This window comes from Mus caroli, chromosome 2 (assembly GCF_900094665.2).
Source record: "Mus caroli chromosome 2, CAROLI_EIJ_v1.1, whole genome shotgun sequence".
Lineage (NCBI taxonomy): Eukaryota > Metazoa > Chordata > Mammalia > Rodentia > Muridae > Mus > Mus caroli.
In genome coordinates, this window is record NC_034571.1 from 148,001,826 (window position 1) to 148,017,756 (window position 15,931).

The 15,931-nt window shown below is 51.1% G+C and overlaps 1 protein-coding gene across 1 annotated transcript in view; it reads right to left on the minus strand.

Annotated features, from left to right (window-relative positions):
• Nucleotides 1-15,931, minus strand: part of LOC110307408 (fer-1-like protein 4) — a 35,691-nt gene that overhangs the window by 17,307 nt on the left and 2,453 nt on the right. The window contains exons 5-26 of the mRNA XM_021179654.1: nucleotides 14,988-15,079; nucleotides 14,790-14,831; nucleotides 13,884-14,048; nucleotides 13,394-13,454; nucleotides 13,153-13,284; nucleotides 12,826-12,888; nucleotides 12,564-12,648; nucleotides 12,191-12,350; nucleotides 11,895-12,078; nucleotides 11,018-11,204; nucleotides 10,362-10,732; nucleotides 9,967-10,075; nucleotides 9,606-9,783; nucleotides 9,393-9,513; nucleotides 8,972-9,072; nucleotides 4,373-4,460; nucleotides 4,168-4,284; nucleotides 2,457-2,609; nucleotides 1,572-1,725; nucleotides 1,330-1,454; nucleotides 854-988; nucleotides 409-582 (exon numbers count right to left, since the gene is read on the minus strand). Of these exons, the coding sequence (XP_021035313.1) occupies nucleotides 409-582; nucleotides 854-988; nucleotides 1,330-1,454; nucleotides 1,572-1,725; nucleotides 2,457-2,609; nucleotides 4,168-4,284; nucleotides 4,373-4,460; nucleotides 8,972-9,072; nucleotides 9,393-9,513; nucleotides 9,606-9,783; nucleotides 9,967-10,075; nucleotides 10,362-10,732; nucleotides 11,018-11,204; nucleotides 11,895-12,078; nucleotides 12,191-12,350; nucleotides 12,564-12,648; nucleotides 12,826-12,888; nucleotides 13,153-13,284; nucleotides 13,394-13,454; nucleotides 13,884-14,048; nucleotides 14,790-14,831; nucleotides 14,988-15,079 (2,997 nt within the window). The remainder of the gene's footprint in view (nucleotides 1-408; nucleotides 583-853; nucleotides 989-1,329; nucleotides 1,455-1,571; nucleotides 1,726-2,456; nucleotides 2,610-4,167; nucleotides 4,285-4,372; nucleotides 4,461-8,971; nucleotides 9,073-9,392; nucleotides 9,514-9,605; nucleotides 9,784-9,966; nucleotides 10,076-10,361; nucleotides 10,733-11,017; nucleotides 11,205-11,894; nucleotides 12,079-12,190; nucleotides 12,351-12,563; nucleotides 12,649-12,825; nucleotides 12,889-13,152; nucleotides 13,285-13,393; nucleotides 13,455-13,883; nucleotides 14,049-14,789; nucleotides 14,832-14,987; nucleotides 15,080-15,931) is intronic.

Here is a 15,931-nt window from a genome sequence, read left to right on the forward strand (position 1 = left end):
AAAACAAAACATGGAAAGCCTAGACTTGGAGAAGGGCCATGGGTTTCTGTGACGTGCCAATGCAGGGGAGCCAGACAGAGCTGGATTTGTAGGAAGGACCTCTCATAGAGCAGAGGCAGATGGGTGTATGGAAAGTGGGGTGGAAGTCTGAGGCATTCAGGGTGGGATAACCCCAGGATCAACAGCAGTATGGGTTCTCTAGAGGTAGAGACCTGACAAGATGAATCCTGAATATATCCATCAGTAAACCCGGGGTCAGGGTGTCCAGTGAGGTCAAACCAGGAGAGGCTTGCAGCCAGCACTTATGTGGACAAGAGACTAGACAGTTATCCTTGGGACACCCCAAGATAGGATGGCCTGGTAATAAGAATGGAGATACAGCCTGCCTGCCAGGCCAGGGTTCCTAACCTCAAGATGGCCGCTGTAGTCCAGCTCAATGAGCTCAAAGGTTGCAATGACCTCTCCAGCGGCCTGAGGCCCCTTCCTCAGGGGGAAGAACTGCAGCTCAGGGCGCTGATATGGGTCCTCGATTAACTTTACCCTTGGGGCTGCAAATGCCCTGCCCAGGAACACAGCAGGGCCCTGCAGGAGGCAAGGCAGTGAGAAAATAAGAAAGACACAGCTGGTAGTGGTGGCTACATTGCTAACCCCAGAGCTTAGGAAGCAGATGGCACCCTCCATGAGTTCCAGGCAGGCTTGTTCTACACAGTGAGTTCCATGCCAGCCAGGACTACATAGTGAGACATTCTGCCGCAAACCCCAAAATTACAGGAGCAAGGGAAGCTAAAAGGGAGGCATCAAGACAGTGGGGAAGAGGCATCTGGAAATGGGGTGGAGGAGGGGACACACTCACAAACTTATTGTGGTCAAAGACATTGATGACCACTAGTGGAGGTTCCTCCCGAAGATGCTCCCGTCTGCCGTCCACAATCAGCTGGTCAAATACCAAGAGCTCATCCCATAGCGGGCTCAGGGTCTGCTCCAAGACCTTGGAAACCATGAAGAGAAAGGGGCAAAGATAGATGTCAGAAGGGAGCCCCCCTCATATTCCAGGTGAGCAGTCAATATGATGCTTTCACGAGCTGTTTATCACCAAAGGCATGGCTCTCCAGTTCTGGTGTCTCTCTGTGACCATCTTACTTTTCCTAGCTCTAAAGTCAACCCCAAGAAAGACTGTCTGTCTGTTCTACACCAGGGCCTGAGTTGGGCCAGAGTCCTATCGAGTACTCTGTCCTGAAAATCTAAAGTAGGGAGAGAAACGTGGGACCTGAGACAAGAGTGCACCCTGTTCCCTGCTCCCCACTGTTTGTGTCCCAGCCTGGCTCTCACCCTTGTGGTCTGGCACTGGGTAGAGATGAGGACACGTGCAAAGGGGTCCGAGAGGCCACTGTCATCTGCTGCCAACACACCACGGGCCTGATACAGGTGAGCCCTCAGCTGGAAGTAGCTGAAGTCTGAGATGAGGGGAAAGAAGGAGATATGCTTGCTCAGGGGACCGCTGGGGTTCCCCGATTCATGAACCCCTCTCTAGGGTCAACAGCAAAGTGGGCTGACCCTGGCCCTGAACTCACCATCCCGGTATAGGCTTTGGGGCAGCCCAGCTGAGGGTTCAGGCAGAAGATCCGTGGGCAGCTCAGAGGTGCAAGCCTTGGCTTGCTTGCCCAGCCCCAGCCACAGGAAGAGCTCCAACTTGGCACAGACCTCCCCAGGGGCTGACCCAGGTACCTGTGTGGGAAGGAGGAATGCTGGAGCCCCCTGCCCCAAATCTCTCTGCCAAGGAGAGATGGTACCCAAGTTCCCCAGTGTGGGGAGTCTGCTCCCACTTCTGCATCCTTCCTCGGTCCCTCCATCCCACCCCATGATCCCATCCCATGCCTTATGATGCCACTCCTATAGCCACAGTCCTAATCCCAAATGCATAACCTGCCCTCTCTGTCCCCTCTATCCTCAGCACATTTATATCTTCTGTCCTTTACCCCAAGGGTCACAGCTTCTCACCGTTAAAAAATTTGCTTTGGTGTTTCTTCCCGAGACAGCTCATTTGGAAATTTTCTACTTGTAAACCAGCTGTGCTTGCAAGAAAGATCACTCTCCCTCCTCTTCACCTTGCCTATATGTCAGGACCACTGTAGGCCCAGGGCAGATAAGTTTGCTCTTGACTTCACTCCCAGGCTGACCTGGACAAAGCCACAACCCCCTTTAGCCTTTCTGGTCAGGGAGTTTCTGGTTGGGAGCCACAGAGGCGCCTGCCTGCTCTGATGCTCTGCTGTGTCTACGAACCTCACCCCACTCTCCCCAGCACCTCCATCCCAGCCCCGCCCACTCTCCCCAGCACCTCCATCCCAGCCCCGCCCACTCTCCCCAGCACCTCCATCCCAGCCCCGCCCACTCTTCCCAGCACCTCCATCCCAGCCCCGCCCACTCTCCCCAGCACCTCCATCCCAGCCCCATCTCACTGTGAGTAGCAGACTCTGGATCTTCCCACAGTCTCGGCCTCGCTCCTCTTCAACCACGGAGTACAGTATATCCTGTGCAGGGATGCGGGCATAGGCCACACGGCGCTGGCCACTGAACATCCAGACCAGCACGTCAGGGAGGGGAGGCTGTGGCTGCAAGCGGAGGACCGGGTTGCTTAGGGAGTTTGGAGCTTAGACTATCTGATCCCGAAGATTGGTGGATACTTCAAGTGCCCTGACTTTTTCTGACCGCTGGCCACCTGCTCCCTGGCCTCTCCCTGGTCTCTCCCCCTGGGACATCTCAGACTCGAGGCCCAACTTGAAGTCCTCACCCAGCACACAGCATTCCGCTCTTGTCATGTTTACATGTAAAGTTCCGTGGTAGTAAGCACACTCACAGTCGTGCTGATGGCTGTGCACCCCCAGAACTCTATTGACTTAAGTATTAGCTCCCCCATCTTCAATTGAGGGTCCAGTTCCCAGTAACACAAAAAGGCAAAATAATGTAATGCTTAAAAACAACATCAGTAGGAATAGAGAGCTGGCTTAGGGCTTAAACGCACTGACTGCTCTTCCAGAGAACCTGGGTTTGGTTCTCAGCACCCACATGGCGGCTCACAAGCATCTGTAACTCCAGTTCCAGGGGGTCTGATGGTTCTCCTGACTACAGAAGCCAGGCACGACCATGGTGCAAAAATATACAGGCAAACTAAATACACCTTAAAAACAAACAAACTGCGGAAGTCAGACATGCTAGGTTATGCCTCTAACCACAACACTTGGATGTCAAAGGCAGGCAAATCTCTGAGTTTGAGGCCAGCCTGGTCTATAGCATGAGTTCCAGGACAGCCAGGGCTACATAGAGAAACCCTGTCTCGAAAACAAACAACCAAAAACAACAACAATGAAACTATATATGACACATATTTATGTCATGAAATGTCCTTTGACAAAGGGAAGATTTCATTAAACATTTTTAAGACTTGGGTGTAACTCAGTGGTAAAACACATGCTTATCATGGGCAAGGTAAGAAAGGAGGGAGAGAGGGAGGGAGAGAGGGAAAGAGGGAGGGAGAGGAAGAAAGAAGGAAGGAGGGAGGAAGACTTTTTTTTTCGAGACAGGGTTTCTCTGTGTAGCCCTGGCTGTCCTGGAACTCACTCTGTAGACCAGGCTGGCCTTGAACTCAGAAATCTGCCTGTCTCTGCGTCCCAAGTGCTAGGATTAAAGGCATGTGCCACCTGGCTAGGAAGACTCTTAAATTTGCTCTAAGATTTAATTTAATGACATCCCTACCTTGCTCCTCCTTCCAATGCTGACTTCTGCCCACCCAGGTCTCCCAATTGTAGGCATTTGTACATGTTGGGCATCCATCCTCTCTCCTACACCAAACCCCAACTAACAAATATGCTTGGAATTGCACCCGCTGCTTCAGCAGGGCCAACCACGATGGCTAGACTGTCAGCCTCCATTGTGTGCACAAGCTCTCCTCACACGTTCCAGTCAAAGGAGGCCGTGCCCAAGGCACATCAATCACCTGTCCTTCCAATCAAATCTTGGATAATCTTGGGACCCCTGCCGAGCCCCGAGTTTGGCACCCTTAAGTACACCAAAGGAAGCACGTGTCACCTAAAGGACAACTGTTGCATCTGCCCAAAGGTCTCTGGAAGGGTCCAGAACGTAGGAAAGTATGCAGAGTAGGAAAGGCATCACCTCTTGAGCCAGGAAGCGCAGCCTTGCCAGGAGCTTCTTAGCCAGCACCATAGTCCTCTGCATGTTGTTCAGCCTCAGGCTCCGTAAAAGCCGTAGTCCTTGCCTTGCCATCAGATTCTAGAAGGGCAGGCAGAGAGCATGAGTAGAAGGATTCTGTCAGGCACCCTGGCTTCCTTCCTTTCCCAGAGTGTACCAGGCTGTGTACCAGGCTGTGTGTCAGGAGTTTCGCTCGACAACGATCCAGGGCATTGGGTCGAGTCATCGTCCTGCGCTCAGCACCGTGGCAAAACTGTCTGCAGAGAGAAGTCAAGGCCGAGATCAGGACCCTGGAACCTCTTCCTTCAGGAAGGCCCCCTACTTCCTGACTCTGACAGTCCTTCCTCAGAGAGCCCCATGCCCAAATACAACAAGCACAGCCTGGTCTTTAAGCCCTGTGGCCACCAATATTTAACATCTCTGCGTGAGCTACTTCAGCTACAAGTCTATAGACCAACCGCCTGACTGCTAGTCAGTTAGGCTAGTTAGTTATGCCAGCCCCACCCAAGGCCTACAGCATCTCATGAAGGCCTACTTGTTTACACTGTGGGAGAGTCCTGTACCCACATTCATCAGAAAGGAATGCCTGCTTTAGTCTCCACCAGCCTGACTAGAAGATAACTAGACTTCCAGGTGAGGTGGGACACGGCGCCTTTAATCTCAGTACTTGGGAGGAAGAGGAAGGTGGAGCTCTGTGGGTCTGAGGTCAACCTGCTCTACACAGGGAGTTCTAAGACAGCCAAGGCAATAAAGTGAGACTCTGGAGAGAAAGAGAGAGAGAGAGAGACAGAGACAGAGCAAGCTGGAATACAACATGGCCAAAGCGAATGCATGATTTCCAATGACCACTTCCAACCAACGCACATCAAAGTTGCCCTGCTGAGATGGCCTCAGGGGAAAGGTGCTGGCTTCCTAACTATAAGAGAAGCCGCATGGGGGAGAGAATCAACTCCTGAGAATTATCTCCTAAATCCCCCATCCCCATCGTGATATGAATGCACGCATGCATACATAACTAAAACTATTTTTTAAATGTAATTAAGGAATGTTTTTAAAAACACATAGCAGTCAAGCTGGTTGGTGATAGCGTACACCTAATTTAATCTCAGCACTCAGGAGCCAGAGGTAGGTAGATTTCTTGTCAGTTTGAGGCTAGCTGATCTGCAGACCAAGTTCAAGGACAGCTGGAACTATAGAAAGAGAAACCTTGTCTCAAAAAACCAAAAACAAAAACCAACCAACCAACCAACCAACCAACCAAAAAAACCACGACAAACAAACAAACAAAACCACAGAGGTCAAATTTTCAATTGTTACCTTTATCTTTCACTAAATTATTTACATTCTTTCTTAAAAATCCAGCACCAGGATGGGTCCAGGATTCAGCAGTAGAGCGCATGCTCTGTGTACGTGAGGCTGTTTAATGTCCAGCACATGTGTGCACACACTAGCAACCAGCACACGCCCCCTTCTCCATCTTTTCCCAGGATCGCCCAGTTTAAGTTCCTTTCTCACACAGGATCAAGGCAGACAGACATCTCACCACACTGGCTGCTTGCTGTCCTCACCCTCGCTGCCGCACAGAGCATTCTCATAGTACCCAGAGGGCTCTCAGCACTTTCCCATCTATTTTGCTCCACTGCAGTTGCCTATCTAAGGGTCAAATATAAAACTCTAAAAGTGAACTAAAAGGCTCTGCACATCTGGCCCATTATCTCTAACCTCATCAGATACACCTGTCTCATCAAGGACAACCCTGTGTCACACTGGCCTCTGCTCCTCCATAAATTATGTAGAAAGCAAAATGTCCTTGTGCACACAGACGTGCACTTGGAGACGCCAGGAAAGTTAAACACACCTCTTCCACAGAACGAACTGCTTAGCTGGTCCTCTGGGAGGCCAGGGATGGATGGATATAGTTTAACAACCTGGTGATCATTTGCTGCCTGGTGAGTGAGCCTCTGCCCATATCTCCCAGAATTTATGTTTTACTTATCCCAGGCCCTTTCCCCCTAAAACCCTGAGCATTGCTTCTAGGCCATAAAACCCATCCTAATGGGAGACACCACTTGCACTTCACAACAGCCTAAGTGACTCCTATGCTATCTGAGGCCCAGGGACAATCCTGACGCCCATAGGCATTGTGGTTACCCATCTCTGAGTCAGCAATACTCATCTTTGTGAAAAAAGCCAGATGCACTTTGCAAAAGTTCTCAATGGTAAACAGGTCTTAAATTTATTGACCACTTGGGACTGAGTTATCAGAAAGCATTTTCCCCTCAAAATTGTGCTGTGCTCAAAAACTGGCTAAATGATCGGGGTCAGAATTCAAAAGTCCTGGGCCAGCACCAGTATCTGAAAATTCAGTGAATCAGGTTTCATTCTTGTCTCTTTGTGGGTTGTTTCCCTGCCTGCAGGGAACCTCTGCAAATTTATACCACACACATTACCCACCAGAACTTGCAGTGAGGCCCCATCGTGTGTGTGTGTGTGTGTGTGTGTGTGTGTGTGTGTGTGTGTGTGAAAAGGAGTGAGCAGGCCATTCAGGTAGAAAGCTTGGAGTGTGCCAGACAGTGGTGGCACATGCCTTTAATCCCAGCACTTGGGAGGCAGAGGCAATTCTGAGTTCGAGGATTTCTGAGTTTGAGGCCAGCCTGGTCTACCGAGTGAGTTCCAGGACAGCTAGGGCTACACAGAGAAACCCTGTCTTGAAAAACCAACAAAAGATCTCTTTCTCTGTGCTCTAGAAATGCCCAACCTCATCAACATAATGCAGATTTGCATAATGTAAATTTGCATTTCCTACAAATAACTATCCCCAGAACTCAGGTCACCTTGCTGCCTGGCTAGGAGATCTATTTCCACTTTCCAGGCTAGCTAACATCTCCAGAAACAAGCTTGCGACACCCTTCCTTCCTTCCTTCCTTCACACCTTACCCTCCACAGCTTAACTAACAGCCCCTTCTACACAGCCAGGCAAGTTGGGAGGGTTAATGTTGGTCATCGCCTGACCGGGTTCTATGGTTGCCAAGGAAACAAGCCCCTCGAGCATGTTTGTGAGAGGTTTTCTAGACTGGGTTAATTTAACTGGGAAGATCCACCAGAACTGTGGGTGGCCCCACCGCGTGGGCTGAGGCTCTGGGTTGAGACAGATGGAGAGAGTGAGCCAAGTCCCAAGCATTTGTCCCTCCCTGCGTCCTGACTACGCCTTATTCAACTACAAGTTTTCTCTTGAATTTACTCCCCTGGTCTTTTATCACTGTTTTGGTTTGGTTTTTGAGACAGGGTTTCTCTGTATAGCTCATGTAGACCAGGCTGGCCTTGAACTCATTGAGATCCACCTGCCTCTGCCTCCTGAGTGTTGGGGTTAAAGGTGTGTGCCACCACTGCCCAGGTTTGCATTTACTTGTTTGTTTGTTTGTTTGTTTGTTTATAGACAATGACCTCATGTATGCTGCCACACTGGTCTTGTTTGTTTGTTTGTTTGTTTGTTTGTTTGTTTGTAGACAATGACCTCATGTATGCTGCCACACTGGTCTCAAGCTGAGCTTGACCTTGAGTTTGAACTTCTGATCCTCCTGCCTCTACCTCCCAAGAGCTGGGATTACAAGCATGTGCCACCATGCCTTGTAATTGCAATGCTAGAGCCTGAACCCAATGCTTTGTGCATACTAGGCAGTCACTCTGTCAAGTGAGCTGCATCCACAGCCCCTGAGCCCATTCACCCCCTCTCCACTGCATGGCTCTGTCCATCTCCTATCACCTAAACAAAGCCTTCTTTAGAAGTCCTGTCTTCTCTCTACACCCTCTCTCTCCCAACTCATCCTTTCTAAAGTTATAAATGAGAACATCAAGACCTTCATTGGCTCTCCCCTGCCACAGCCATTACAATGACATAGCCGGTGCCACGGTGTCTGCCAAATAAAGGGGAAGCTCGTGAGAAAAGTGTCAGAAAGGGACTTGAGTGCCTGGAGCAGGTGGTCCGATTCATGGAAGTGCAGATGAAAGATGGAAGCAACCAAGTTATGCAGTTCATGCGATTAGAGCAACAACTGGTGGCTGAGAAAGGACCAGTTAAGGATGCCCTCAGAGCTCGTTATGCAGGGGGTGAAAGGTTAAGTCAGCATCACAGGGCTACTGCCAAGGCAGCCTCACATCCTCCCAGTATCAGCAAGTAGGGCCGTCGCAGGGATGCCTCCATGAGATCAAGCTGTAAGGAGTTTCCTTAATCAGTGATCAGTGGGGGTAGGGCCCAGCCCATTGTGGGTGGTGCCATTCCTGGGCTGCTGGTCCTGGGTTCTATAGAGAAGCAGGCTGAGCAAGCCAGGGGTGGCAAGCCAGTAAGCAGCAGCCCTCCAAGGCCTCTCTGCAGCAGCTCCTGCCTCCAGGATCCTGCCTTGGGTGAGTTCCGGTGCTGACTTCCTTCAATGATGAACAGCAATGTGGAAGTGTGAGGTGAATAAACCCTTTCCTCTGCAGTTTGCTTTTTGATCATCCTGTCTTGTTGCAGCGATAGAAAGCTTAACTAAGCGGGGTTTTACTCTCCTTGTGAAATAGGAGGGAGGAGAAGCCTTCTATGCCTGGAGAAACCCAACGCCCCTGATCTCTACTGAGTTCCCTTGATATGGGCACCTCTCCTTCTCTTTCTCCTGTAGGTGCTGCAGAACACAGCTTGAAACTACCCTTGGTCTAGACAGTCACCAGGAGCCTCTCTCCCATCCTGAAACTGGCCACAGAGAGGCAGCTCAATGGCTGACTCTCAGCTCACCTGCTGCCAGCCACCAGCTCTTCCAGAGTCTGCTTCAGTCGTGTGCAGGCACCCGGCCCTGACCTGCGCTGCATCTTCTCAACCTCCTGCAGGCCATGGTCCTGTGTGGACTCCAAGAGAAGTCAGTCTTGAGAGGCCCTGGCCCATATCCCACCCATGCATACCACTCTCCTGATGGCCCCTCATTGATTGGATTCTGGTTCTGATTGCCCGGTCCCCTCTGTCTCCACTGTCCTGGCTCCCACAACTTTGCTCCCCTCAGTTTGCCTGGAAACCTCAAGCTTTGTCCACCAGTTCCCAGCCTTGCATCCACAGCTTCTCAGCTCCACCCCATCAGCCTCTACTTTCGAGCGCCTTCGGAAGCCTCACTCTCTAGCATCCCGTGGCTGGGCCTTTCCCTTCGGGTGTGTCTTGCTCTCACCAGCCTCTCGGCTACTTTGCACACACTATTGCTGCTCTGTAGGCGCCAAGTATAATCCTCCCAGCGGCTCCATACATGTAGGCAGGGCTTTCGGTGACGCAGAGGCAAGCAGAGATATGGCCTGGCCGGATAGAGAGAAGAGAGGGACTTGGGGGCATCTTGATGGCTTGAGGACCTCTTTATCCCCTCCTACAAGTGACTCTGGTCACTTACCCATTGCCATCCACAGGTTCAGGCCACTGAACAGGTGTCCCCAGCAACTCTTGCTCCTCCTGCCCTGACCCTCTGTCCTCAGATTCCAAGAGAGGCTGAACTTCAAGTGTGCTGCTTTCAGATCCCTCCTCAGCCCTTGATCCTTGGCCCGATTGTTCTTCCTGGCGTCCTGCATGACCTGCATCCCATTGAGGATCAGAGCATCAGGTTGAAGGTCAGGCACTTCCGGCCATGGCCCCTCTCTCAGTAAAGCAGAACCCACCACTGTCTCTCAAGTGACCACCCTTTCCTGTGGCCTAATGTCTGAAACAAGGGACCACTCCCAATCCCATGGCTTTTCGGGCTCATCTAGGCCACACACCAATGGAAATCTCCAGGCTGATGGGCTTCTTGGCCAGTGAAGGGTCAATCATGGTGGCCTCAAAGAGCGCCCCGAAAAGCAGGAAATCTTCAAAGGATGCCAGGGCATTCTGGGAAAGAGAGTGAGGCTGGGGTCAGCTCCCAACCTCCTGAGGAGCAATCTGATCTGCTTGGTCACAATGCCTACATAAAGACATCAAAACTAAGGTCCAGGAGGCTCTGCATCTTACCTCCCTTTCTGCCCCTGATAGCTCCCCCAGGGAACTAACCTCCTTAATATATACCATGCTTAGATACACCAGCACACGTGTGCACATGCACAGGATTCTTCATCCAAGTCCCCAAACTGGTAAGAACATCATGATGTCTGACGCTGAGGGTGACTCCAGCCCCTACCTCTGGCAGAGGCAGCAGGTCCTCCACCTCCACCTCCATTGCACTCGGAATCTCAGGTGCATCCTCGATGGTGCTGGCACTGGCAGGCTGTAAAATGCCAGCCGGGGTCTGACCCTGTCTGGTCTTCTCCTTCTTCTTTTTCTTCTTCCCAGTGAGCCGGGACAATCCAGACCTTTGTGTGGTCTGGGAGGATTTAGGTTCAACTCTGCCTTCAAACACCTCCATAGACACAGCTACCAGAAGTCGACCCCGGAACCAAATCCCTTCGCCAAGACCTTCGTTGAGACTTTGAAGATCATCCTGGAGCCTGCCGCTGGGGAGCGAACCATAGAGGGGCACCCAGGCTGGACCGAAAGTGGGGTTAAACCCCGCTGTGAGGGGACAAGAACAGGATTGGAGGGGAGCACAGAATAAATGAGTACTGTTCTGAACTGTACCCCCTTGTATTCTCCAGGTGCTGGGGTGGGGAAGAGAAGGCAGGGTTTGGCTCTTTCTGAAGGGAGTGGCGCTAACAGTATTAGTCAGAGGGCCTCTCTGGGCTTTAGGGAGGAAATGAGGCTGGGGTAGAAGTACTGGTGTTGTGGTAAAGGTTGAGCTTTGCTCTGAGGAGCTGATGTGAGCCACGGCAGACAAGGACCCTCGCGGACCAGACGTGCTCACCTGCGCAGAGTTCGAGATCTGCCTCAGGTCTAGCACGTGTGTGGCGAGGGCCACATCCACAAGAGGTGCATTGTCACGCAGCTGCAGGCGAAGGCTGCGTGTTAGCGGCGGGAAGAGTTCCACGAAGCTCAACTGCTCGTTCCACTTGGGCGCTGTCTCCTCACCCCGAACCGAAGTCTCACCCTGAAGGCCAAGTCAGGCGGAAGGAGTTAGTGTGGGTCCTAAAAGATGGCTCAGCGGGTGATGGCGCCTGATATCAACCTGATGGCCTGAGTTTGGTCCCTAGGTCCTATCCCTGTTGTCCCTCCTATAGGTTGTCCTCTGACTTTCACACATGTGCTGTGGCACTCAGAGCACCACATACATACACAAAATAGCCAAAGAGATGGCTCAGTGGTTAAGGTCAAGCGTGAGTTCTACTCTCCCACCAAGTGAGTTTGCTTCTCCTCCACTTATCCAGCAGCCCACAGACACTTGTGACTCCAGCTAAAGGGGATGGCTGACACCTCTTCCGGCCTCCATGAGCTCCTGCCCTCAAGCGTTCCACAGAGATTTTCATACATACATAATTAAGAATAAAAATTGTCTTGGGAGGCAGCAGCAGGCGGATCTCTGAGTTCCAGGCCAGCCTGGTATCCAAAGTGAGTTCCAGGACAGCCGAGGCTATACACAGAGAAACCCTATCTTGAAAAACAAATAAACAACAACCAAAAGCCAGCCATTGTGGCAGATCCCTGTAATCCTACCAAACGGATCTCTGAGTATCAGGGCTACATAGCAAAACCTTGTCTCTAAATGAATAAATAATGATTATCATTAATTAATACTTTTTAAAAGACTTGAGCTGCAGCACGGAGCATAGGAGTGATTTACCTGCTGTCCCAGGAAGCTCACCCGCACATACGGGTCCAAAAGGACATTTTGGTCATGGAGGGCTCGGGCCAGGCTGCCCAGCAGCCCCGTGCGCACTGTGGGGAGCCCCTCTGCACGGTACACGCGGACTCGCAGCCGTGCCCATGGCCTCTCAGCCTGCACCCCGTGTGGCAGGAGTAGATTCCTAGGAGAAGCCAACTTGGGGAATAAAGCTGGAGCCTGAGCCCCCCTGCTTCTCTGCCCCGCCCCCAGGCCACGCCTTATCCAATTTCTCCTCCGTCCACTGCCCAGCTCACTTCTCTATGTCCGAACTGGTCCCTGGGCATGGGGGTGGCGGTGGAAGGGGAAGGTCCCCACGTGCCCTCACAGACAGGGTGATCTTGACGAAGCCCTTGGTTCCGGCGCGGGTGTCACGGGGGTCATGCAAAGGAGCCCACTTTTGGTGGAAGTGCCCATCTAAGGACAGAGGAAGAGGACAGAGAGTGAGGAGACATCTAAGGGACACAGATTCAGGATGTTGGACAATGACTGGGGTTGGAGCAGGGAGAACCACCATACAAAAAAGGTGAGCATTCACAAGAGACGGGTGTCTTCGAAGTTAGTCCACTGGCCAGAACTCAGTTAATTTGTTCATATAAATAAGTTTCAGTGAGAAGAGGGGTTTAATACCTGGCTGGTCCAAGGCCATCCCCAAGTCCATCCTGAAAGTCCCTATCCTGGTGGCCATAAACGGGAGAGTCTGCGAGTGGAAAGCCTGGGGAGAGAAGAGTTAAGTCCTGGTGCTTTGGCATCTTTCTCCCTGCCCACCTTTTTGACTTTCAGTTTATAGCCCTGGCTGGACCTTGAACTCATGGCGATTTTCCTGCCTCAGTCACCCAAATGCCCAGCTCAGTACTTCCCTTTCCTGACTTGAATCCGCTTTCCCACTCACAGTTATCTCCAGCAGCAAGTCTTGGAGATGAAGCCGAGTCTCATGAAATTCGAACAAGAAGTACTGGGTAGTGGGATGAGAAAGGTTAGAGCAGCGAGAGGAGTTAGGCACGACAGGCTCATTCAGCTCGCCCCGAATTCTTGCAAAGAGCATGCGGTTCCTTTCCTAAAAGGCACCTACATACTCTTTCCCCGGGATGACTCCCCTAACCTGGCTCAAAACGCAGAACCAGTGTCTTTGCATCCTGGCCCCGCCCTCTCTCTTCACAGGTCTCTCTGGATCCCTCCCATTCTCTCAGACCCGCCCTCTTCCTTGGTGGCACCTCACCTCATTGTAGAAGGGGCAATTGGTTCCACGCAGTGTTGCAGTCACCTTGCGCTGATCCCCAACGCGAACAGCCACATAGGGGTTAATATTGACTCCCACCAGTTTCTGGGCCTCAAGCACTGTGACCCCGACCTAGGTAAGGAATGAAACAAAGAGAGGAAAGAAAGTCAGAGTTGCCTGGGTAAGAGGAGTGACCCGTGTGAGATGCCACGAGGGTTAGAATATGGCCTGAGAGTCATACCTGGAAGTCCTGGGCTTTGCAAACCTTGAAGGGGTCTCCCCGAGGCAAGCCCAGGGCGCGGCTGTAAAGAAGTCTAGGGTCAGCTCTGCTCTTCCCTCCTCTCCCACCCACACATACAGATGCTTGTTGCTGGGATGAGGAGTCAGAGCCCCTTGCCCTACCTCCATCTCAGGCCTACATCCAGAATTCGATTCACTCTTGGAGGTCTGAACAAAAGTTGGTTGAGACCTACTCCGAGGCCACACTGTGTCTCGGGACGTGGACAACAGACACAACCTGTCCTTATCAAATTCCTTTACAAATCGATATGAGCCACTATAAGTGACTTTGAACATGGTAGTGTCTGTCTGTGCTGTAAGTGAATGATCTTTGATGCCAGTGTATCCACCCTTCCGGGTACTCTGGTGTGGATGGATGGGTGTGGCTTATGTGTGTGAGGAAAACTGACTCAACGACAGGGTGTGAGACCAGGAGCATGTGAGTACACTACCTTTTGAGGGGGCTGAACACCACCCCAGAAATCTCCACGTCAGGTTCTTCCTCCAGCTCCGGCTCCAGCTCCAATTCGTTCTCTTCATCGTCCTGTGTTCCCAGGCTTCGGGCTAGCCTGCGGCCCAGAGCCACTGCTCTTCGCTCCAGCTGGGCTTCCCCAGGCCTGAGAGGAAAGGCCTCATAGGACCTGTCACCTGGTGCTGGGCATCCCTTGCCTTTGCTTATCTTAGAACTGACCTTTAACCTTCAGATTGACCCCACTTATCCTGGGACTAACTCTTTTGTTTTGGTTTGTTTTTTTTTTGAGACAGGGTTTCACTGTATAGACTGGGACTAACTCTTCTTATCCCTGAGATCAGTCTAATTTCTTTCTTTTTTTTTTTTTCTTTTGTTTTGTTTTGTTTTGTTTTGTTTTTTGAGACAGGGTTTCTCTGTGTAGCCCTGGCTATCCTGGAAATCACTTTGTAGACCAGGCTGGGAAATCACTTTGTAGACCAGGCTGGCCTCGAACTCAGAAATCTGCCTGCCTCTGCCTCCCGAGAGCTGGGATTAAAGGCGTGCGCCACCACACCCGGCCCAGTTTAATTTCGTAACCTAGTCTTTTTTGTTTTGTTTTGTTTTGTTTTTTGAGACAGGGTTTCTCTGTGTAGCCCTGGCTGTCCTGGAACTCACTCTGTAGACCAGGCTGTCCTGGAACTCAGAGATCCACCTGCCTCTGCCTCCCGAGTGCTGGGATTAAAGGCGTGTGCCACCACTGCCCGGCCATAACCTAGTCTTGGTGTCAGGAGTGACTTCTGACCTTATAATTCAGTCACTGGAATCTCAGACTCTAGTACTAAATCATGGCACAGGCTCTTCACCCCCAAAGCGACCCTGTTTATTCCCTATGACCCCACATACTCACTCCATGTCCTGGAAGCCCACATTGGGGATGATCAACTCTAAGCTGGGAAGAAAAAAATAGAGAAGATGAGACCCGACTGTAGAGTGCTGAGATCACAGCACCCCGCAGACCCAAGGTGAAGGCATATGCTGCTGCTCTTTCTCCAGGGTGAGTTTCATCTGGGGACACCAGGCCTTGCATAAGTTACTAGCCGGTTACCTGTCTCGAATGGGTGTCCCAAAGTCCTCCTCTGCCCAGGTCCCAGCAGCTCCCTCAGGGGGTTGATACTTTAGGTCAAGCTCCACTTGGATCTGAAACCAAATACGGCACCCGTTGGTGCCCCCAAACTGACATGGGGCTAAGAAGTACCAACACCTGCACACCATCGGGAAAAAGGGGGCCTCTCCGTCTATGTCTGCAGTAGCGTGTTCCTCTCGAATTACAATAATGTTAGCACTCACAACCTTCTGCACTGCTGCTAGAAGAAGCTGCGGCAGCTTTCTTTAATGATGACCCCTGGTAGGTTGGCTACACTCCAAGGCAGGCCCTACTCCCAAGAGCAGCTGGATAACACAAACTGAGTTTTATCAAGGGGTGAGAAATAAAGAAAACTCACAGTCGGGTGGGTAGGGAAGTGAGGATGGAGAGGGGTCATGGGAAGAGTGAGGGATGAATATGATCAAATACATCCTATTAAATTCTCATAGAATTATTAAAGAATATCACGTTGTAGATGCTCACAGCCTTCTTGAGAACTAACGGCGCTAGGCTTAGGAGCTTAAAGGGTGTTTGCTCTCAAGGCAGACAACTTGAGTTTGACGCCCAGAACCTACTCAGTGGAGGCCGAAAACCAACTCCCAGAAGGTGTTCTCTAGCTTCTACACAAAGGCTCGTGTACACATAAGAAATAAATGTTTACAGGACTGGAGAGATGGCTCAGTGGTTAAGAGCACTGACTGCTTTTCCAGAGGACCGGGGTTCAATTCACAACTCCCACATGGTGACTCACAGCCATCTGTAATGGGCTTGACTCCCTCTCCTGGCATGCAGGTGTACATGGAGTCTGGACACGTATACATAAAATACATGAATACATAATTCTTAACAAAAAATAAAATAATAAACGTTTAAAAAACTTTTTTTTTTTTTTGGTTTTTTTTTTT